The sequence below is a fragment of the Heliconius melpomene genome, chromosome 2 (genome assembly GCF_056956725.1).
Source record: "Heliconius melpomene rosina isolate 202511_hmr_F chromosome 2, ASM5695672v1, whole genome shotgun sequence".
Taxonomy (NCBI): domain Eukaryota; kingdom Metazoa; phylum Arthropoda; class Insecta; order Lepidoptera; family Nymphalidae; genus Heliconius; species Heliconius melpomene.
Genome location: NC_140390.1, coordinates 4,204,147 through 4,228,379, shown reverse-complemented (window position 1 = coordinate 4,228,379; position 24,233 = coordinate 4,204,147). Strand labels below are relative to the sequence as shown.

Sequence of the window (24,233 nt, the reverse complement as noted above, 5' to 3'; positions counted from 1 at the left end):
TCTATATATGTATGAACACAGAGTAATGACAATAAAACTAGTATAATTATACACTGGCAAGTGTGTAATTTAGTCATAGACAAGGGAATTATTTATCTGTATTTGAAGATAATGTAACTGTACATACAGTACGGTTGACGAGTCGTGGCTTTAAAATAACTGTGATGGCTGAACAGATTTAGTTTGTTGGTAGTTGAATAACATAATCTAATATTTATAATATTGTAAGAGTATACATAATTACACACGATGTTCAGCAATTACGTTAACGTAGCGACTGTGTCACAATAATATATTCAATTAATAGTCTAGTAATATTTCTAGTGCCAGATATGGGCAGTTAAATCACTTACAAGTGATTACATAAAAAAATATAAAATAATGTAATAAATCGAAACGGTTTTAATTATTTTTCTTCAAGAGTGAACAATGCAAAAGTTTAGGGCGGCCACAACTCGTCAACCGGTCTGTACTTATAGTGATCTGTCACTAATTTTATTATTTGACAGTGTCAAAATTTACTTAAATTTACAATTGCTTGGAATCGTACTTGTACTATAATATATTCCGTATTCCTTACTATAAAATTGTAGGTAGTTTTTACTGATGGATTGAAAATATTGTTCTAGTTTTTAATGGTTCTTGATATGAATTTGAATGTCAGTTTCTATATATAAGCAATATCTGATTTGCATTCTTTATGGACAAATGTTGTAAATTAAATTGAAAATAGTTTTTTATGCATTATATGTTATTAACAACTAGCATAAGTTTTAGTGTCGTTTGAGAGTCAGGTTTTTTTACATATTGTCTTTCAAAATGATGGCCGGCAAAGGTAATTTGGTATAGTTTATTGAAGTTTAAGTACTTACCTTACTGAGTTAATATAGATATTGTATTCTAACTATATATTTCAGTTATGGAAACTGAGGAGCAGAATAGAATAAGATTCCAGGTGGAACTTGAATTTGTTCAGTGTTTAGCTAATCCAAATTACATACATTGTAAGTTGTATTTTTGTAATATAGGATTGCATATAATAACATTAAAATTACACACCTCATACTTTCATATTTTTTTGCGTGAATTGTATCCTGCATAAAGCAGGGTAGCAAGAGAGTCACAAGTGTCAAGACACTCGTAGTGGCTGAATTCAATGGGCTTTAACTATATTATAGTCTGTGCTTGCAATGCAATGCTACTGTTAAGACATTGTTCCCTTCAAACTGTTAAGACACTGTTCCCTTCAAACCTAGGAACCTTCCTAGGTATCCTTGGTTTATACATGAAGTTTAAAAAAATAAGATAAAGATTGTGTATGTTTAAATATTTTAATAATTTTAAATTCTTATGTTTCAGTTCTGGCTCAGCGTGGTTATTTGAAGGAACAGCCTTTTATTAATTATATAAAATACTTGCAGTATTGGAGAGAGCCAGAATATGCCCGTTACCTAAAATATCCTATGTGCTTACATTTCTTAGAACTGCTACAACATGAGGCTTTTAGAAGGGAGTGTGTTTCAGCACAGGTAAGTCAACTAAAATAAAACAGTTTACAGTATATACATAATAATACCATAGGGAACCTAGCAGTTAAAATTTGGCAGAAAGCTAGAAATACTACTTTCTGCCAAAAGGAGACATACAAAAAGATAATAAGTGTTTGAAAGATTATTTTAATTTTTTTTTATTCTAAGGAAATCTGTTTACTGGTTAAATGTACTGTGCCTGGGTAAGTACAAAAAAATCCGACAAGCGTTCATGTAAGTACATGAACGCTTGTCGGATTTTTTTGTACACAGTTCTTAGTAACAGATATGAACCTTAACTCTTTAAAATTAAAATAAACTTAAATCCTCTTAATTTTGTTTAATAAAGATTAAATAACAGTCTAATAATATAGTCAATTAGACCATCATGACTTTTATTAGTATTTCAACAATTATCTACACTAATATTAAAATGTTGAAAAATATGTTTGTTTGAACATACTAGTCTCAGGAACTGCTTTACGTTAAACAGGTTTGAATTGAAAAAAATCATGTATCATCAATAAATCAATGAAACCTTAAATACTTATGGTCCAATCCTGAAGCATACAGAATGTGTCAAGTACAGCTCTTAGTTATTTATGTTTTTCTATGAAGGCAAAGCCAAAACAAATATAATTATCATTCCAGGTATGCAAATTTATGGATGATCAAGCGATTCTCCTATGGCAACACTATACGCGACGGAGGACTCGGACGTTACAACCTCCCGATGCGCCAGCGCCGCCGGCCCCGCCGGCACCACCTCAGGGTCCCGCAAGACAACAGTCGTAGCTAAAGTTAATGTGAACTTAATATTATAGAGACAATATGTGGTTTATTGTGGAGGTTTTATTAACAAAAACTGTGTACCAGGCCTGAAGAGGTTGATAAGTCGATTTGCATACATCATTTTAGTACTTTTTGCGATTGAAAGCAGGTATGAGAGAACAAATTAAGTGTTGTTTCCTTCTTCAATACGCAGTTTACCTTATGAGCGGGGACTTTATGATTGTTTAACACGGATGCACCTCTGATAGGAAGATATCGATATTCTATGCAATAAAACAATAAATATTTGACTTCTTTTATTTAATAAATGGATGCAAAGTTTTTCTTTGTCGAGCGACACATAACGCGCGCAGAGTTACGTAGTAAACTAATTCAACTGCGCTCATCACACTAAACCCCATGCACAGACCAAGAAGTCCACCTGTATTTGCTGTAAACAAAAGAAAAGCATTTACTAATTATACCAACTGGCCTGGTAGATATCCTGGAAATAAAATTTCACAATAGTTTATTTTCCAATTTCTTACAATTTAGCTAGTCTATTAATATAAAATATGACAATAAAAAAGATAATATGTAAGAAATATGAATAAAACTTACATAAAAATTCAGTTAGACCAAAAATTTCTCCCTTAGTGAATCTCATAAACGTGTTATCTTCAAAATAAAAATGTATGACGAGCATATTTTCACTGCAATAATAAAAATTATTCAGTTACTATACTAAACCTGCTACCCAAAGAAAATTTCAACTACAGAAAGATAATTTCTTAGAATTATTATTTGCAACAGGGAATCTTATTTATTTGATATTTTTGTCTAGAATTCGGCAGAAAATGGGCAACGGAGTGTCTTAACACTAGGTTCCCTCTGTCTACCCTGCTGTGTGCGGGATATAGCGTGAAGCTGATTTGATTTTGTCATTTCTAGAGCTGAAAAATTTTAAACTTGGACGGTTTCTAAGAGGCGTCGGGTTCAAATTACGCTACATAATTTTTTTATACGTTTTCTAAAAAATATCATTTTCATTCTCTCGCTTTGGTAACAAGGCAAAGCGGGATAAAACGTGAATAAAAAAAATATAGGTACATATATTTTTTTGCGTCTATAGTTTAAAATAAAAAAATATAAATAAATTTAAAAATCATGTAGACATTTTGTTTTTTTTATGTAGACAATAAACCCACTACCATTGCAAAGAATTAAATACGTAGTGGAATACTAAGTGCATTATGTATTTATTTATAATACAAGTAAAATAAATATATATTTACGTGAAGTATTCTGGTGATTTGTTTTGAACAAGGTTAATATTTTGTATGTAATTTTCAACTAACGCTTTGTTCAAGGGAGCCGCACTTGGACGTTCAAAGTAAGAAATTTCAGTGCACGCAGGCAAACATTCCTCACATCTCTTGTCCATGCCTATTATAAAGTAAACAAATAGATATTTTATTATACAGAAAACTACAATATAATTAAATAGATTTTATTATTTTCTATTTTTATAATACATTTGAGGGTTGGGCTGAAAAGGTATAACTTCGTGTTACCTACGAAGGAAAATAAAAAAAAAATATTGTAATTACTTTGTATGAAAGTGTATGTTTGCCAATTTTAAATTTTAGCTAAAAACTATTTTTTTCACGTTACGAGTATAAAAACATACTGACTGACCATTTGGTATGTATTTGTTTATATTGCTGTAACATTTGGCGTCCGCTTTCCCACACACTCGTGTTGTTTTATTTTCTAGAAGGAAAATGTTAATAAAAATCGCACATTGCACAAATGTATTTTTATGTATTTTTTTTGTATTTTTCCTATGTATGTAAGTAGGTGTAAGAAAACAATTTAGACTATTTACTTTACGTTTATGTAATAAAATACAATCATACTATTTAAAGCAATTTCTTTATATTTTTTAATTTTTTTTTTAAATTATATTTCAAAGTGTAAATCAGTTCTCGTCTATAGTAAAAGTATGGGTTATGGTATTGTAATAACTTACTTGGCATAAAATAGAGCACACATTTACATATATCGAGCAAGATACGAGCTTCACATTCCATTTCACAGTTCCTCAGCGTGTATGTTCTAAAATGTAAATATTTTTCTTTTAAATAAATTAATAATTTGAATAAAAATATGCCTTTTAAAGGCTCTACCAATACCTAAACAGCAGTTTGGGAAACTTAACAATGTATGTAATACTAAATTACTATTAATGAGTATGTCTATTAAATTACTTATTAAAAGAAATCGAAAGCTCTCGTACTTGAAAAATACTAAGTTTTGTTCACTCGAGAAGAAACAGAGTCGCTTGTTGACATCTATATATTTTAAGGAGGGCTGAGCGTCCAAGATCCTCGGCTGGATCGCCACACGAGCTTCTATACCAGTTCCGTATACTTCTCCGAGCTTAGCTATATTTGGTTTTTCTACGGGATTGTGTAGAAGAATCTAGAAAAATTGAAAATGGACGAATTTGTATGTCAAAGAAATGTTGATTTCAGTGTGTATGTATGCTAAATAGTTATATAATAAATAGTGTTGAGAGATATAAGTAGATAATATAGTAAGATAGTAACGTAATAATATGATTTGTCTTAACAAACCTTAAATCCAGTACTTTTAGTGGAAGCACAATAGTATTCAGCAAGATTCGCATCTAAAATTAGTGTTAATCCGTGATCAGTTCCAATTCCTGTGCAAAATAATATATATCAAATGAAAATCAGCTTCACGCTGTATCCCGCACACAGCAGGGTAGGCAGAGGGAACCTAGTGTTAAGATACTCCGTTCCCCACTTTCTGCCGAATTCTGGAGGCATTGCGTGTTGAGTGGCAGAACTCAACGCCGCGCTTTGCCTCGACACCAGAGCGAAGAATTGGAAATATAAACTTTAATCATTCTTTCACTTCCTCGAGTGGGGATCGAACCGATCCCGCCGCCGACGCCCCGCCGCCGTCGACGGCCGCAATAAAATATTTGAAACATAAAATGTAGTAAGTTATAAAAATATATTTACCAAATATAAATTACATTGTAAAATAATTAAATTTTAAAAGAAAAATTCTCTTGTACTTTCACGTCTTTTACAACATCATCCCTTGTATTATGTAAAACATAATAGATGTATTTTAACTAACGAGTATTTAGTACCCAATACTTAACTTGAGCCCTCCATGGGAATCCATCGGGAGGGGCATCTTCAGGGTACCCACTTTCAGGCGTCCAGTCGACCGATGGCAATGGAAACGTAAAGTTCATATCATTCAGTTCTTTCCTAAAATATATTTAATATAATCTGAGACATCCAGAGCAAGTGTTAAGTTAGTCTAACGTGATGATATATATTTAAATTTAATTTCTTGTAGAATTAAACTTTAGTTTCTTCTATTATAAATTCAATTGAAAACTTTCTAGCTTTTTTTATTCCATAAAATATATTCATATATTTAGTTATACAAAATCTTTACACAAAGTTGCCTTTGTTACTCTGATAATTTAAGTTTAAGTTTAGTCTAAATCCTTTTAGTAGTTTTTGCGTGTTTCCAAACTTTAATATATATAATATTAAAAGGATTCTTCATGATTTAATAAATTCATTGAAAATGAAAACATACGGATTTCTGAACATCTTTTCTCGATGTACGACGTTGAAAGTGCAGCAGAGACCCTCGTCAGTGAGTTGAGCATTGAATAAATCCTGACAGCTCATACTCGCCGAATTCCAAATACATAAAGCTAACATTTCAATACATGGCTGGGTTACCTAAATATTTAAAATTACAGAAATAATTTGTGTTAAATACTCAAGAAAATAAAAAAATCTGAAATAATATTGGTGATAATTTTTGGTACTAATCCAGTATTTAATATAGGTAGATAATTTAATAATATTTTCTATTAAAATATTTTAATCTGGCACAGCACAAAGAATTCCAACATTCCCAGCTGACATCAAAAACAAATTTTGAAGTACGTATGTATTTATTGTATGACATTAATAAAATGAATTATTTTAGTCGAAAAGTGTCTTATAAAAAATAATCGTAGAGAGTTGACGGCAGTGCTGGCGCAGTGGCACAAGCGTGTGACCGTAAACGCGTTTGGTTGTGGGTTCGATTCCCATTCAAGGAAATTGAGTTGAACCAAAACAAAATACGGCGTTGAGTTCCGCCATTCAACACGCAATGCCTTATATATTTCGGTGGAAAGTGGGGAGTGGAGTATCTTAACACTAGGCTCCCTCTGCCTACCCTGCTGCATGCAGGAGACAGAGTGAAGCTGAAAAAAATCTTAGGTATGTTAGGTAGTTGAATGTTAGTATTTACATTAATCAGGAAGGAACGTATGTGATCCCAATCTGCTGCTTCAGCCATTTCATCTTCAAAAATGTCAGCATCCGTCAGAGTGGAGCATAGGCTTTGTAATATTTTCTTATCTATTGAGCTTCTGTTGAAAATTTCATATCCGTATTAAATATTACATGTTTTTTTTCTATTGGTGAACTTTGGGCAGTATCTTAGAGAATCGTTAGAAAACTACGCGCTGTAATTGTAAGTTCAATTATTTCAGATATTCTTTTAAAAATTTAAATGTGGACGATGGGCTATGTGGGATTGATTTCTATTCTTATTTCTTATTTTTCTGTTCTTTATAAATAGAAAATGAGAGGCCGTAGTGGCGCAGAGGCACAAGGGTGTGACTGTAACGCGACAGTTGTAGGTTCGATCCCCACTAGAGGAAGTGAAATATTTATTTACGTTTATATTTCCTTTTCTTCACTCTCGCAAAGTGGGGAACGGACGGTCTTAACACTAGGTTCCCTCTGCCTACCCTGCTGCGTGCGGGATACAGCGTGAAGCTGAACTTGAACTATAAAAAAAATATTGGAAATTGCATGATATGGTTTTTCAGCATTCATTTCATTACTGAGAAAATAGATATATGTATGTTTATACTCATATATATCTTCCAAGGCTAAGGTTTGTCAATTTGTGTAGCTATGCATCAATTATGTGGAAGTAACTATACCCGTATTTTTTATATCTTTCAGCTACAGACTTCTTCGCTTGGTTAACATTGCAGATAGTTATTGCGGGAAAAGGTAGCTGGTCCAGCGGCATGTTCTCCGGGTTGATGCTCACTATCATAGGAGTCATACGCCACTTCGCGTACACGTTTAGGATGAAAAATCCTGCACAGACCAACGAGCAGCCAAACGCTACTAACCAGAAAGATCTACAAAATCACATATTTATTAATAAAGTATGACAAAACTGTCTTTTTATTATGTTTTTAGTAGATTACTACACTGGTTGGCAGAGGGAACCTGGGACCATAGTGGTACTGTAACCAGGAACTCCGTTCCAACGTTGGGTCGTTATCAAAGCATTAAAATATTTAATTTCCTTGAGTGGGAATCGAACCCATAATCTGTCGCGTTTACACACTTATTATTAAATATATATATTATTAATTATTATTATATTCCCAGCTTACCTTTCGAACCACGTCAATTTTTTCTCTCCTATATACCGTAGACCGTGCAAGGTGGAGGTTAACAAGTATTCTCTTAGGTCATGTCTCACTGACTGGTAAAAGTTTACGTTCCGCGATTGGTTGTCCTAATTAAATATATATATAATATTACATTAATATATCTTTTTGGACGATAAGCTAATAATTAATTTGATTCTTTATTTATATGAATTATTTTTTTTACGGCTCCAATATTAAAAAGACCCAAAAATCTATATAATTATCTTTTATCCTTATCTTTTATATTGAAACAGTGCAATTTTGTTTTATTTATAATAATCGATAAAATTTTAAAAGCATTTTATTAATAACTGACTGACCTCGGTCTTATTGCGGCTTGTCGGTCTGTTTGTGTTCCAGTCATACCATGGCGTAGAGGCTGATTCAGTAGCCCAGTAATGTTGCTTAAGAATAATACAATATTTAAATAATCAGTAATTTAGGTTGTGGGTTCGATCCCCACTCGAGGAAGTGAAATATTTATTGACGTTTATATTTCTATTTCTTCGTTGAGTTCTGCCACTCAACACGCAAGGCCAATTGGGGAACATGTCTTAAATCTAGGTTCCCTCTGCCTACCCCGCTTTGTGCGGGATACAGCGTGAAGCTGATTTATGATTTATATGACATTTAAAGGTTTAAGGTAACATTTGCAAATACTTGTAATAATAATATTTTACCTTTTTAATTTTATCCGCTAATGTATTTTTAATTTTGCTTTTATACTTTGTCACCATTGTTATTGAAGTCCTATTATAGTCGACGTGCCTGCGTGTACGTATTGCCAGTTTCGATCTATATACGAGTATATCGGTTGTAACGATCGTAAAAACAACGAATATAATACAAATTCCCATAATCTAACCTAATTTCACATTGTCAATGTTTGTGCTTCAATCGGTTGATAGCCAACATGACAAATCGACCTTGTCCCACCTCAATTTACTTTCGATGGCAAAATTACACATTTTAAAGTTATTCGTCGTCCTGACCTCATCCGTGTAATTGCTGGTCGCCGAGACCGTATAATAACACTGCTTTAATTATAATACCTAATTTGACACGCAAATGGAGCTTTAGAATATAAATTATTAGCTAGTCTAATCTATTATCTATATATATAAAAGGACTTGTCCTCACTGACTGAGGTAAGACGCACGCACAACCGTAACCGTTGATGGTAGAAATGTGAAATTTGGACAGATATTTACATTTGTAATCTGGACATCCACTAAGAAGGGATTTTGAAAAATTTTAACCCTAAAGGGGTGAAATGGGGGTTGAAAGTTTGTATAGAATTTTTTTTAAATCGGCACCGATTTTTATAAAAATTGAAACTTAGACTGTTAAAAATATTTCATTGGACACGTGTTTCATGGTTTATTAGAATTCACTCCTAAGGGTGCAAATAAGTAGGCGAAGCTGCGCGCGTCCGCTAGTACAATATAAAATAGTTTGTTGGCTATGGAGTTGGTCTATAAATTTAAAGTTATTTTCTATGCACTGTCATCCACTGCATTAGCTACCGTTAATAGCACGTTATACAGCGAACTAAGTATCACGCAATGTGACCTAATGTGAGTTTTAATAAATGTTTTTTAAATTATTGGACATGCTCTTATCTATGAAATGGCTTTATTATCTATGTTACTGGAAACTTTCATGTCTGCAATAATTTAGACTCACAATAGTCTTTATATATACTCTAATTCGTTTACTGTTTCACTTTCAATATTAGTTTTGTTGGTAAATAAAACTGCAGTCATTTTGTTTTCGTTTTATATAATTCGTTTACGCATACATATAATTATTATTTATTATGTACAAAAAGTATAGTAGGAATTTTATAGAGAATAGTAACAAAAGCTAAAGAAAGGAAGAGTCTGACGCACTAGCACTTTTAACATATTACTAAAGGAAGAGGAGATCGAAAGGAAGAGGGCATCTTAGTTCACCTCCAGGATGTCATTTGCAAGCGCTCTTTGAGAAAGCGAATGACACGCAAGAGGAATCTAACCTACCTAGAAATAGAAGAGGGAGGTATTCACCAACGTTGTTGGGGGTGAGCTGGGGCATTGTGTCCTACTTGTGCGTGGGCGGCTAAGTGGGCAGCGCGCGCGGCGGCGACTTCAGGGGTCTCCAAGATACCAGCGCCGTTGTGGGCTAATCTGATCTGAGCAGGGGGACCTTGCCATGAGGGGGCACCGTTCCATTGGTTCTGGGCGGGGGCGTTCCACTGGTTGTGAGCGGGAGCGTTCCACTGGTTGTGAGCGGGGGCGGCGTTGAGGGCGGCGAGGTGAGCGGCGCGGGCCTGGGCTACTTCGGGGGTCTCGGCGACAGGGGCGGGTCCGGCGTTCCATGCAGGTGCAGCGGGGGCAGCGTTCCATTGACCGTTGTCACCGTTCCACTGACCGTTGTCACCGTTCCATTGTCCGTTGTCACCGTTCCACTTGCCGGAGTTGTCGCTCCACTGTTGGGCGGGGGCGGCGTTCCATTGTTGAGCGGGGGCACCGTTCCATTTCTGTTGAGCGCCTTGCCAGTACTCTTCGTTGTCCCAACGGGGGTCGTAGGAGCCATCATCTTGAGGGTTGGGGTTGTTTTGTGAGGCTTGTTGGAGGGCGGAGAGGTGAGCAGCGCGAGCTTGTGCTACTTCGGGTGTGTCTAAGATGTTGCGACCATCTTGAGACAGGGCAATGTTGGCTGGGGGACCGACCCATCCAGAGGCATGGGCTCCACACGCCAGCGCCAAGCAAGCTACAACGATCTATAACAAAGAGATAAAGGAGAATTACAATTAGCAAATGATGAAAAATTATACATTTCTAGACATTTAAATATATATAAATATACTGCAATTAGATATCATTATATAATGTTCGAGTTGGTACGCTGTGACAGTGTCAGTTATTGTGTAAAAAGGTTATTATAGAATTTATAACGATCGTAAGCTAATTGTGCTTAATTATAAATTGTTATATTTACAACTCGACAGCATAACTTAAGTGCTTACCGGTACTTACTGCATACCGGTATTTACGAAGTTTTTTTTTCATTGAATATTAAATGAAAGCCCTTGTATTATGAGAAACAATACCAATGTAAACGAGTAGGCTTGGAAGTATGTATGTGGTGACAGACAAGCGATTGTCAAGGAAAGCCTTCTTTATAAGGGCATGGAGACTTGTTGATATATATTATTTACAAGACTCAAACGCGGCTTCGCTCGCTTAAAAATATTTTTATATTATATTATAGCCAAAGAAAAATATATAATTTTGAATATAGTTTTTATAAAAGATTCTAAAATCTCTTAGAATATGTGCCAAAAATATTTAATTATGAATTTGATGTTTCTTTCAAAACAAATTTATATGAAGACTTAATATAATGTCTATATTAGTGGAATTTGCGGGAAACCTAAGTTCAGAATCACGTAATGATGTCAGGGCTTGTGGTCATGTCAACTGTTCACGCGGACGGACGAGATAATCATGTCACCGTGACATGTCAAAATGTCAGTCAAATGACTGACATTTTGACATCATTTAGAGATTAATCATCTATAAACGTGAATAGGAAACAAAAACATAGAGTCGTATATTTATACTGCTTCACATATAACAAGGGAAAATATAAATGGAGAGAATTACGAAATTTGAGATGAAATCATATATTTTGCAACCTTGGACCTTAAGTCGTGCGATGAAATGCAACGTGCATAATGGATTGTTGCTTTATTTGAGCATTTATTTAGCTTTTTGTGCCAGAGAAATTGCTGTATTATATACTTTTAAGTCAGCTTCATGCTGTGTCTCTTATACAGCAGGGTAGGCTAGTGTTAAGACACTCCGTTCCTCACTTTCCGCCGAATTTTTGAGGCATTATTCGTTGAGTGGAAGAGCTGACCTATGTGAGCTCTCAGCTAGAGCGAAGAAATAAAAATATTACTAAAGAATAATATAATCTTTCGAGTGGGAATCGAATCCACAACCACCGCGTTACAGTCACACCCTTGTGGTCTCATGTAATATATACTTTTATAAATGTTCATTTAACTTTAGTCCGCACAAAAATCGATTTACAATAAGACTAATTGAAAAAAACCAATTGCGCGTAATAAAAACAAAGCAATAGGCTTTCGTAGGTAATAAATAATTTATAACAAATAAAAGTAAAGCAGTAAGTGAACGGCGCCAAGGTCTGAAGGCTGCTCGAAGGCCACGGAGCAGGAAGCCAGCCTTCCGGACCTGCCCACCGATACACGGTGACGGGTTCTCGCATATCAACATGACATTTGTCTTACACGTAGTTCAATTTAAAATTATTTCTTGTTCTCCTTTGTGCATTCCATTTGTGGCTTTTTTGATATTTTGAGTAGTTCCAAGGGAAGTAAATAATGAGGTTCCGCTTACAATGCCATATTATAAGATGCGTATAGTTTTTAGACTATTTAAATCAAAAATGCTATCTTCCATATTATGTACTCGTAAATAATAGTTTTCTATAGAATGTAGGTTTACTAATGGCAGCGGGCGTTCATAATTTAATAATAATTGTAATATTGATATCGAGGTGCGCGTAGGCATGCCCTTCTAAATTAGCGTGTGATGGAATGCAAACAAAAAGCTGGCGAGTGGCGAGGCGAGCGACAAGCGTGGACGCCATCCGGTGGGTGCGCCTGCGACGTTACAGGGTTCCGTTCAGTAAAAGAAATTACAAAGACATAGGGAACCTGTTCGATGATTTGAATGAAAGCGCGTTACTTGTTGGTTACGAGATTTATGTAGAACTTAGTTATCTATTTTTAGAAAATCCTATAAGAATATTAATGTTTTATTGAAATTACAAGTTTAATAAACAAAGGTAATACATATAATGTCTCTAATTTTTCATGGTATTATTAGGGTAGATAGATTTTCTTGAAAATTATCTGATATTAAAATAGAGCCTGCAGGCGTAGCAATGACACTACACGCATAAATAGAGCACGAACACCCGACACGAGTTTACCAAATGATTGTATTGAAGCTATTTTACGCAGATTTAATACTATGTCTTTTTTTATCTATACAATAATGTAAATAAGATTTTTCATTATTTTTCTTTCGTTTTGATTTAGGTAAATGCAATTACGATTTTTAAGTAAGAAGCCAACTGTTAGTAACGAATTTGCAGTAAGAATTTTTTGATTATTTTATAGCAATCAAAGATTACAAAATTTATAAGAATATTCCATATCTTTAAACTACGTCTTCATTTTTGCTCTTATTCGTCATACCGTGAACCTTGGACGAAATATTACCAGTCATACCGCCCAGTTTAAAGTACTTATTTATTCGTGAATTGCATAAGCGAGAAACATTGATTTCGTAGAGCTTTTGCACTTAAAGCGTGTATCGGAATAAAGTGCTTGAATAATATGATAAAGCTAATAAAAATAAATAATATAATAAAATTTTTGTTTTGAAACTTTAACTTTTTTAACTTTAAAAATTATAATTTTTTTAGCTAAGAACTATATAAAAACAATAAACTAAGTTTTAGTTGAGAAAGTTTAACTAATCTGAGCGTGTTATATGCGTATGAGGAAACGTAACAAGTGGAGCGCGAAGTAAAAATCGTTGTGACAATGACCCGCTAGTCGCGTGCGCGGCCACGCGGGCACAGTCTTAATATTTTTTTTTCTTTTCAACATACCCGTTCCGCCTCTATACATTTTATCACGCTTCACGCTGTATCCCGCAAATAGCAGGTAAGGTACAGGAAGCCTACTGTTAAGACACTAAACTTTCTGCCGAATTCTGGAGTCATTCCATGTTAAGTGGCGGTACTTAACACCGCGCTTTGATGTGACCTCAATTTAATTAAATCACATATATATCTTTTATTTTTTGTTAAATATCATAAAAAATAAATATACGAATACCATTAAGCAACTAACTTATATTGGTACTTAGTGAATAAATTTACATTTTACAATTTGTTTATAGTGCAGTGCATGACGCAAGTGTTTCGTCATTAAGGCATTTCAAAAATAATTCGTACTACGATAAATATTAATTTTAATATTTTCGCTCTATAAAACAATTTTTTAAATTATAATTTCAAGATTATTATTATTATAAAAACAATAGGAATTAACTTATAAATTTGTAATTTGAACTGAAAACTATTATACAATTTTCCTTTGTTGTGAAAGAAATAGCCAGTTTGTTTAAAATAAAAGTGGGCTAGGCACAAATTAACAAACTGGTGGATATCCTGCAACTTTATCAAACAAGTACTACAACTAGTTCGAAATATAAATCAATAAATAGAGTTATTACACTAAAACTAACACCGAACGATGTATATCATTTGATATGAACAAGTATTAGCATAAACGATCTATCTATATCATTATTTGGCTATTAATCATCAACAAATAATGATATATACATATTAAAATAATAAATGTAATAAAGAAATACTCATCATATATATGAAAGAAGAAAGTGTAGAAAATAGTACTCACCATGGATTTCATTTTGAAATAAGAAGTAAAGCACAGAAGTGAAAGAGAGAAAAAGGTTATATATAAATGGAGTTTTGTTTATGATAGCGCTGCTGAAAGACTAGTGTCTTCCAGGAATCGCTATGTTGAAGTGCAACTTGCGTCTGATTGTAATGAGGGCGGGAGCGTGCTTATATACTTCAGCGTGTGCGCAGAGGGGGTGGTAGCTGTTCCGCGCGTGAAAGTATTGGGACATGCCATGCCATTGATAATAGGCGAATATCGTAGATACTAAATTCAATGGCAACGCTTTTGGAGGTAAATTCGTGTGTTATTTTGATGAAATTATGAAAAATTATAACATATATGTTTAGTTTTGACAGTTTTTTCTTATTAGAGTATAATAAGATTATTTTTGAAACGTATGACAGCTGTATTTCAGGTAGTTTAGGTCTTATAAGAATTATTTCAAGTATGTATAAGATATATGAGGCCGGTGTGACTGAAACGCGATGGTTGTGGGTTCGATCCCCACTCGAGGAAGTTAAATATTTATTTACGTTTATATTTCCATTTCTTCGCTCTGGTGACGAGGCAAAGCGCGGCGTTGAGTTCTACCACTCAACACGCAATACCCCCAGAATTCAGCAGAAAGTGGGCAACGGAGGTTGCCACTAGGTTAACACTAGGTTCCCTCTGCCTACCCTGCTGTGTGCAGAATACAGCGTGAAGCTGATTTTTTTTATGTGTGACTTATATATCTATGACAAATAGCAATATACTTAGATTATGGACATAAAATCGTGAGGCATTCGGAAGACCAGTGCAGTCGCATTTATAATGAACTTGGCTTGAATCGTGGAAAGTAAACATCGTTTATAAGTATATTATGTGTATTTATCTATTTGTTAAGTTTACTTATGTTTAAATTGTTTTATATTTTAAAAAATAACGTGGCGGTTGCTCTAATTTCATTTTGCTTCATTACTTCTACCTAATTTCGTGATTATCTATCTATATAAATAAAATCGAAAGGTCACTCACTCGTCACGAAATCTCAGAAACTACATGTGCTAGGAATCTCAAATTTTGCATAGGAGTTATTTATAGGATGTAGGTGCTCGCTAAGATGGGAATTTGCAATATTCGACTTCTAAGGGGTTGTTACTGGGGTTGAAAGTTTGTATGAAACTTCGTTACTACAAATGCTAGGAGTCTCAAATTTTGCATGGACGTCACTTATAGGACGTAGGTACTCATGGAGACAGAAATTAATAATAACGTAGTTCACGCAGGCGAATATTATAAAATTAGTCGAAAAAACTATTAAAACTCCAAAATTTTTATTTTTTCAATACATTGTGAATATTAAATTATTCAGGTGTTAGTTTTAACAACATATTCTACAAAATTTTACGCTTCGCTAGCACTCATCGTCATTGATCGTAATATTTCATTGACATAAAACCTTTGTGGTGTTAGTGGTTGAACTTCGTTATTATCATATTAGCTTATTAGATATTAATAAATAAATTAAAACCGCATTTCGGGTTTGAATTAAGCTGTTAATATAACATTATTATTATTTAAGTAGGACGCAGGGGGACAAAGTGTGCTGCAAAATATCTGGTTGCGGGTTCGAACCCAACTCGAGAAAAGAAAATATTTATTTAAATTTATATTTTCATTTCTTCGTTCTGGTGTTGAGTTCCTCAACTCAACACACAATGTCTCCAGTATTCGGCGGTAAGTGGGGAACGGAGTGTCTTAACACAAGGTTCCCTCTGCCTACCCTACTGTGTGCGGGATACAGCGTGAAGCTGATTTGATTATTATTGTTTAAAACAGAGAAATTTTACAATATTTTTAAATATTATAATGGACATTACTTTCATTATACACCGGCAGAAGTGATTGTAGAAAGTTACTCTACAAAATATATTTCTTTTTCAGTTTATGTATCGATATGAAATAATGTTTACTGTTTTTTTTTGTCTTGCACAAGGTACAAGTGTGTGATTATAAACGCTACTGGTTGTAGGTTCGATCCACATACGAGGAAAAGAAATGTATATTTATATTTTGATTTCTTCACTTCACTTTTCTGGTATCGATGTAAAACGCAGCTTTGCGTCACTCAACCCGCAATGCCTCCAGAATACAGCGGAAAAACGGAAAACAGAGTGTCTCAACACTAAGTTCCCTCTACCTACCCTGCTATGTGTGGGATACATCGTGGAGCTAAGATAATTTAATTTATTATTTCAATTATCTCCATAAAAAATGTAGCAGTAAAATTTCTCTTTTTTTTAATTTTTAAAGAATAATAAATGAAATGTACATAATTTTATATTAAAATATTAAAAGTAATCGTTTATTTTTGGTAAATAGAGTTAGGGTCGCACACACAACAAGTTTTGGAACCTGTTTTCAGTTACTTAATTATTTATTGCATTATATGTAATTTCACCAACGCTAGTGCTTTATTAATTGCAGAAAAAGTCAGGTGACATAAGTATGACGAATTTGCTGCATTCGCTTAAAATTACGTTTGCTAGAGGTATTTTAGTCAAGTAATTTAAGTTATACATTAAGTAATATGGTCAATTTATTGTTAATTTAAAATACTTATTTGTATGCAATTTTGTAATGTATCTACTTATATAAGAGTACGCAAGCATAAGAGTTGGGGCCAGCAGTGGTGCAGAGGCACAAGCGTGTGGCTGTAAATGCAACAGTTTGTGGGTTCAATTCCCACTCGAGGAAATGAAATATTTAATTTTTCTTCTTAAAGGTTCTTCGTCCTAGTGTCGAGGCAAAGTGCGGCGCTAGTTGTTGCCAATTAACACGCAATACCTCCAGAATTCGGTGAAAAGCGGGAATGGTGTTTCTTAACACTAGGTCTCCTCTGCCTACATGCGGGATTCAGCGTGAAGATGAAAAAAAAAAGTACCGCAAAGCGATAGGATTTTATTTAAATTCAGCATGAACACGTTTAAATATAATATTTCCATTTATCTGAGTTAAACGTGTGATGTGCTGGCTTCTCTCCATCTTGTATATGCAGAAAATTGGTGACGATAAGAAACTTACTTAGTCCTCTTTGTAGCTCTACTGTATCGTAATATACCTCTACATTGAGTGTAAATTACACTAGTTTGGTCCAAACGGCCAATTACATATATGAGTTGCTATGGCAGTTCATACGATTGGTATTTAAAATTTTTATAAAACAATGTTATACTCGTATAGTACATTGTACATCGTTAAGCTTTTCGTGCTGCGATATCGTTGAAGTCTTTATAAGGAAACGGTAAGTGAGAATATGAAGGCGTATATTTTATAAAATATTTACGACTTTTATTGTATCTCTTTATTTTTTCATATCTTTAAAATAATAAAAATATTATATTTTTTTTCATATAATGGGCACAAGTGTGTGACTGTACCACTGGTTGTGGGTTCGATCCCCAATTAATTAAATTAAATATTTAAACATTTTCATCGCTTTGGTGCCGAGGCAAAGCGCGGCGTTAAGTGCCGCCACTCTACACGCAATGCCTTGAACAGGTCAGTGGAAAATGGAGAACGGAGTGCCTTAGGTTCCCTCTGCCTGCCCTACGCGGGATACAGCGTGAAGCAATTATTTTATGTACGTCTTTGTACAAAGATTTTATTAGAAGTTGAGGTTCGCGTGTGGACCTCTCGTGTGTCTCGTTACATATACGTCTTATCACTTGTAAATTTCGTTACTTCCCACTTTCTCTATGATATTTAATTAACATTTTTGTAACACGTTATTACATCTATTATTCGAGGTATGCAAATCTGAGATATCATGGCACTAATTACATTTTGAAATAACAACTAAACAGATTAAAATAATAATTTTTTTTTCGTAACAACACATTTGGGTACTACAGGTGTATGTCGTAAACAGTTAGAACTTTTAAATTGTTAAGAACTAGAAGCAAACATGTATATAATTTTTAAGTATTTATATAATTTTAAGTATAAATCTTTAAATATAAACATAAACTGCGTACTAATAAAGGTAAAACTATTTTGTTTCTGTTAAAATGTTAGAAATAAAAACCTTTTCATTAGTCAGATTTTTATTTTATTTTATTATATATTTTTGGAGCTTCGTTCTGTATAGATTCTGCTATCTATAGCAGAATAGGCAGAGGGAACTGAGTGTTAAGACAATCAATTATTTACTTCCATCCAATTTTCGACACATTATCTGTTTGTCTTATTAAAAGAGCAGAGAAATGAAAATAATATTAAAATATTAATAAAAATTCCTCTCGAAGTAGGAATCGAACCCACAACCGTCGCGTTTTCAGTGACACTATGGGAGTTAATAAACACAAAAAACTCTGTAAAAATCGAACTTATTAATATAATTGCTGGACAAATAGCCCTTTCGGTGCATAAATATAGACAAATATTTTATTCATGGGTCATAATCAGAAAAAGTGTACATTTTGTGTCTTTTCTTGTCCCGCTACTTTGAATGCGTTTTAAAAATACAATTTTAAAGATAATTTAAATATTTTGCCATTTACGATAAATTTACTTATTAACTTAAAGATTTTTGTAATATTTTAAATGTATTATGGCTATTAATAGTATTTTTTGTTAGTTGCAAAAAACTTTTCAAAATGCTTCCATACAATTTTTCGTGTCCCATTCACCACTTTACTTTTTAAAAATTGATTTGTTACGAATGTTTATGGTTTTATTTGATTTCAGATATGTTTATATTACTTTACTTTATGCAAAATATTAAACAAAAGTACTTTTATTGATATATTATTTAATAAATAATATATATGAATTAAGTAAATTTGTCCCAAAATATTGTCTTTTTTGTTACTCAGGGCTAGTAACGTACAATTAAATTATGAATGCAAATATTTTGGATGGTGTTTAATATTAGTTTTTATTGTGGCACCATAATTCTAAAAGTCAATGCTGTCGTAGCTACAACAAGTAGTGTTCTCGCAGCAGTAGAGGGGTTCAAATGTTTTAGAGGGAATATGTAAAATTACATCTCAGGGTTATAAACGGCTTTTATTTTGTTAAGTATTCTATAATTTCGTTTTCTTGTTTATGTTATTTGCTTCTTTTTACAAAATCTCAAAAAAGAACTTCAGTGCTTACACATGCAACACGTGGCTTAAGAGCAAATATTTAAAAAGGTTAGAATTTCTCAGACTTTATTCTCAATTGCGTTATATTTCGTTACGTAACGAAACTGAGAAAATATGAAGCCTAGTTCATAATTACGTTACCATCGGAAGATATGTATATAAAAAAAAATTGCTGGCATATGAAAAAAATAATTGGTGACTTTTGATAACGTAAAGTAACTTAAGATTTTTAAGTTTTTTGCCTGTTTGCTTGTTTGTCTAATGTGTTTGTGCACGCTTATCTCAGAAACGGCTTAACCGATTTAGTTAAAAACATTTTTTTATTCTTCCTGAAATTAGTTGTGATTTTGTAATTACTATTTTTTTCTCTGGAGATAGTGAATTAATAAATATGTAGTTCAAGTGGGTGAAGCTTTTATTTAAAAACAAATACGTTCTGTACTAGCGTTGTTAAAGATCTAAACAATAAACATAAAATATTATTAAATATCTATTGATAAATATTTTTTTATTTTCAGTAAGCGTCATGGCTCCTATGTCAAATGCTGAAACACATAAAAGATATAGAGAACGTCTTAAAAAGACCAATCCTATTAAATATGAAGATATGCGGAATAAACACTTACAAAGAATTAAACTTAATTCCCGTGATAACGACTCAAATTTTGATATATTTTAAAGTGGATTTAATTTTATCATTAACTTTGTGATCTCTAACTAGAAATAGAAGTTTATTACGTTACGAACTAGCATTATTATATTGTTAATATTGTCACTTTGTTATGTTTTCTTACATTTATAATCTGTTAATTCAACGATTGAATCTTTAAAATTTTAATTTGTGTCTCATTAAATAAAAACAACAGTAGTTTTATTCGTATAATATCCTTACTTTGTTGTGTATAATGCCTTATATCATCAGTTTCGTAACAAACATTATCAGTGTTGTTACTTATCAGTTACGTTACGAATTCGAAAATGTCCACTTTTCTGATTATGACCCTCATATGTACATATTATCAATAAAAACATTAAGTTAACAATCAAAGCTTGTACTGAACTTCACACTTAAAAGCCTAAGTTATTATATTTACAAAAAAAAAACAGTGAATTAATCACATTTCAATTACTAGTGGCAATTTATTTACATATTAACACAATATATTGTTATTGTGTCGAGCATATTACTAAAAGTCTCCATTTACTATATGAGGAAATTCATTATTTTTTATTATGGTCTTCGACGGCCATGATTGTAAAAATGTTTTTTTTTCGTCATTAATTTATAGTTTTCTGTGATATCAATGATTTTAATGTGTTAAATATTTGTAATCCTTAGGGTTTAGGACAGTTTTTTTTAACAGAACCTCATCTAGAAAATCGGACTTTTAATAATTATGCTGTGACGATGTTTTTGTGTTACGTTGCAACTATAAGTAAATACAATAAAGAAATTATTGGTAAGTAAAGAAGAATATCATTGTAAGTAAAGAAGAGAGTAATTATTCAGAAGTACAGAAAATAGAGAAGATTCATATAAATTTGCCTGGAAGAGATCACTTTCAGTGATAAGGCTGCCTTTGTGCATTTTATGTCCTAAAAAAATCGTTGTAATCCTTGTAAATGTGCAATAAAGACTTTTTATCTTATCTTATCTTATCTTATCTAAATTTATACCGAAAGGGCTCAGGTTAATATTGAACTCACCAGAATCGGACACAATCCGACTGCCTTTCCTGCCTGCCTATCCGAATCCACGATTGCTTTTTTTTGCAATATATCTTTAATATGACATTTTATTTTTGTAATTGTTGCTAATCATATATTTGTAATTAACTAATGATTATTAATGACTTTCTTTAAAATGCAATAAGCATAATAAATCCACCATTTAATTAACATTATTATATTAATTGGTTCTTAAAGTTAAAAATAAATTAGTTTTAACAAGGGTGCCTACCAAATAAGCGTTGTTATGAAAGTCGCCAACGGAAGCTTGAGCTATGTGAAAAATGTACGACAAGGTCATCCAATATAATATAAATTTAATTTTTTCGCTTTTGACCATTTGCTGGTCTTGTTTTGCATAGTTAGGTGCTTTTAAATATTAAATTTTATATTATTTATCACGATGTAGAAGACCCGATTTTTGAAAATATTTATTTATTTAAGTTTATTCATTTATGAAGCTACTTGTGGCGTAGAGGTACGAGAGTGTGACAGTAAACGCGACTAGTATTGGGTTTGTTCTCCACTTAAGGAAATTATTATTATTATTATTTTTCATTTCTTTGCGAGGCAAAACGCGGCGTTGAGTTCCGCCACACAACCACATCATGCCTCTGGAATTCGGCGGAAAATGATTAACGGAGTGTCTTTACACTAGGCTCGCTTTGCCTACCCTGTTGTGTTTTTTACTAAAATTTAATTTTGCTCTAGATTTCTTTAAAAAGTAAATGAAATTTTAAAATTTATGCCAACAAACCATTGCTTAGTTTTAAATCTAAATTTATAATGTATGTGATAGAATAATAATAATTTGAATAAAATGCAACATTAATTTCTTACATGCATAATTTTTATAACTATAAGCAATTATATTTATGAAAGTATATTATTCTTCTTAATACATTGAAATTGAGAAACGACAGCGTTTACATTAATAAATACCTTCTTTTTGTTAGTATGTAAACAATAAGAAAAACGTAGTAAGCTTCCAATTTTTTTTACTTATAACTTATGTTTGAGGCCTAAAAGACTCAAAAATTGTTTTATTGTATATAGGCAGAAGGCGTAACGTGCCGTTCTTACGTAAATCTCATATTATAAGTTAATTTATATTATTTCAAGATAAAATTGTCCAATATTCTGAAAATGTATATAAAACTGATAAGGCAGGAAGGAACACGGAAGTAACTACAAAAGGTTCCCTTACTAAGAATGCCTAACTATATGTATTTTTTTCTAAATGTCACGGACAAAATAATCGTCACATAAAAACATGACATGCACGATGCAGGTATGCGAATAAATTAAATTTAACATTGAAGGAGAAAGAATATCTAAGAAATATAATAAAATAAGCAATTAACCATGAAAATTATATTTCCAACGGATATATAAAATACATTTAGATACTAGTGGACCCGAACGCGGCTACGCCCGCTTGAACTATACGAATATTTATTAAATATATGTATGAAATTATTTTCAGTTTTCAATAGAGGGATGCGTTAAGCAAGATCATTTTGGATGACGTTTTCTAACAACGAACTTTGCAAATAGTTGCTTAGCAACGGTCGCATAGCAACGGTTGCTATTAACATGGCGGAATAAATTGCATGTGAAATTAATAAGTATTTTAATATATTGGGTATATATCGAAAATATTACAAATATGAGAAAAAAAGTATCCTATGTTCATCCCGAGACCCTCAAGTATCTCTATGTAAGAGTATTTTATCGCAATTAAATTAGCGGTTTGGCCCTGATTGCGTAAAAGACAGACAGACAGACAGACTTACTTTCGAATATATAATATAGGTATGGATATTTAGAAAAAAATATTTTATATATATAATTAATTTCAAGTCCAATTAAAACTTTTACATGACATTAGAGGCGAGTGGATATTATAACGCCGATAATATCTTAATGTGAATTGTTACTTGGTTGGTACGAGCGCCGAGCTGTATGGAGCGTGTGAAGGCATTTTTATGGCTTTTGATATATGTGTTGCAGTTACTATATTTATATTTAAAATAGTGATTAAATTCACCGTAGCTAAGTGGCACCAGCGTGTGAATGTAACATGACGATTGTGGGTTCGATTTCCACTCGGGGGAATGAATATTTATTTCTGCGTCCTGATATTATCAAGGCGAAGCGCGGCGTTAAGTTCCACCATTTAAAACGCAATGAATATTCGGCAAATTTTCGGCGGCAAATGGGGACGAAGTGTCTTATCATTAGGTGTAAAGTAATATTTCGTAACAGCCTTTGATGAATATAATATATTAGCCATATTATGGCTTAATTACGAAGAGATCCGTGTAGTTTATTTCCGTTTCCCCGCTATTGTAGACGAAGAATTCTGCCAGTCAACAAGTAATATTTGAAAATTTGATGGAAAATGGAGAACGGAGTTTCTTCTCAGGGCTATGTCGAAAAAAGACTTGAAAATAGTTTTTAAAACAAAAACAAATTAAATGTATATTAATTAACGTGATTTGAAACGTTGATTGTCTATCTTCTATCGACCTATTATTATCTGTGGACTAAATAATTAGATTTAAGGTGTTGTATAATTGAGTCTTATTTAAATTTTATTTAATCTATGTATTTTTAATGGCTTTACGCAATAAATTAGTATAATTACATCATACTTTAATGAATTAACGTAATGAATTTCTTGAAAATTAAATATTTACACATACACATTTTTCATTCAATATTTCTTAATTAATACGAAATTTATTTTAAACAATGATAAGAAATCGTTTTAAGTTTAAAATATTAGTGATTTTATAACAAAATAGATAGTGTTTACTTCCAAGTGGCTGTGCAAGCCATTTTATAATGGTAATTGTACCCTGCTGTCAGCTTTACAGAAAACTTGTTCTAGATATTAGTTCTATATACTTTTATACTATATTTATGACTATGTTTTATAAAAAAATCTACTACGTACTATACAATATTAAATATAT

General features: G+C 32.6%; 3 protein-coding genes across 3 annotated transcripts; 1 reads left to right on the top strand and 2 right to left on the bottom strand.

The window, feature by feature from the left end:
• Positions 1–474: 474 nt before the first annotated feature.
• MED31 (mediator complex subunit 31) lies at positions 475–2,608 on the top strand. Its single transcript, XM_085206902.1, has 4 exons — positions 475–835; positions 918–1,004; positions 1,360–1,529; positions 2,181–2,608. The coding sequence occupies exons 1-4, from the start codon at positions 820–822 to the stop codon at positions 2,322–2,324; spliced, it is 417 nt and encodes a 138-aa protein (XP_085063028.1). The 5' UTR covers positions 475–819; the 3' UTR covers positions 2,325–2,608.
• Positions 2,605–7,536, bottom strand: LOC146540451 (pickpocket protein 28-like). The gene is made up of 11 exons (XM_085206908.1): positions 7,366–7,536; positions 6,663–6,783; positions 5,952–6,100; positions 5,501–5,611; positions 4,940–5,030; positions 4,600–4,784; positions 4,333–4,418; positions 3,999–4,073; positions 3,596–3,746; positions 2,922–3,013; positions 2,605–2,751 (listed from the first exon to the last, which is right to left on the bottom strand). Exons 1-11 carry the CDS (start codon positions 7,491–7,493, stop codon positions 2,618–2,620), a joined length of 1,323 nt encoding a protein of 440 aa, XP_085063034.1. The 5' UTR covers positions 7,494–7,536; the 3' UTR covers positions 2,605–2,617.
• Positions 7,537–9,637: 2,101 nt separating this feature from the next.
• LOC146540450 (pupal cuticle protein-like) lies at positions 9,638–14,526 on the bottom strand. Its single transcript, XM_085201318.1, has 2 exons — positions 14,387–14,526; positions 9,638–10,636 (listed from the first exon to the last, which is right to left on the bottom strand). The coding sequence occupies exons 1-2, from the start codon at positions 14,396–14,398 to the stop codon at positions 9,917–9,919; spliced, it is 732 nt and encodes a 243-aa protein (XP_085057444.1). The 5' UTR covers positions 14,399–14,526; the 3' UTR covers positions 9,638–9,916.
• Between the last annotated feature and the right edge of the window lie 9,707 nt (positions 14,527–24,233).

Excerpts from the sequence above, each read along its gene's own strand:
- LOC146540451 (XM_085206908.1), bottom strand. The coding sequence starts at position 7,493 with ATGACTCCTATGATAGTGAGCATCAACCCGGAGAACATGCCGCTGGAC. Across the intron at positions 6,101-6,662 it reads TACGTTCCTTCCTGATTAAT|GTAACCCAGCCATGTATTGA; the intron begins GTAAATACTAAC and ends TTAAATATTTAG. Across the intron at positions 5,031-5,500 it reads GGATTCCCATGGAGGGCTCA|AGGAATTGGAACTGATCACG; the intron begins AGTTAAGTATTG and ends ATTATTTTGCAC.
- MED31 (XM_085206902.1), top strand. Across the intron at positions 1,005-1,359 it reads TAATCCAAATTACATACATT|TTCTGGCTCAGCGTGGTTAT; the intron begins GTAAGTTGTATT and ends CTTATGTTTCAG. Across the intron at positions 1,530-2,180 it reads GGGAGTGTGTTTCAGCACAG|GTATGCAAATTTATGGATGA; the intron begins GTAAGTCAACTA and ends TTATCATTCCAG.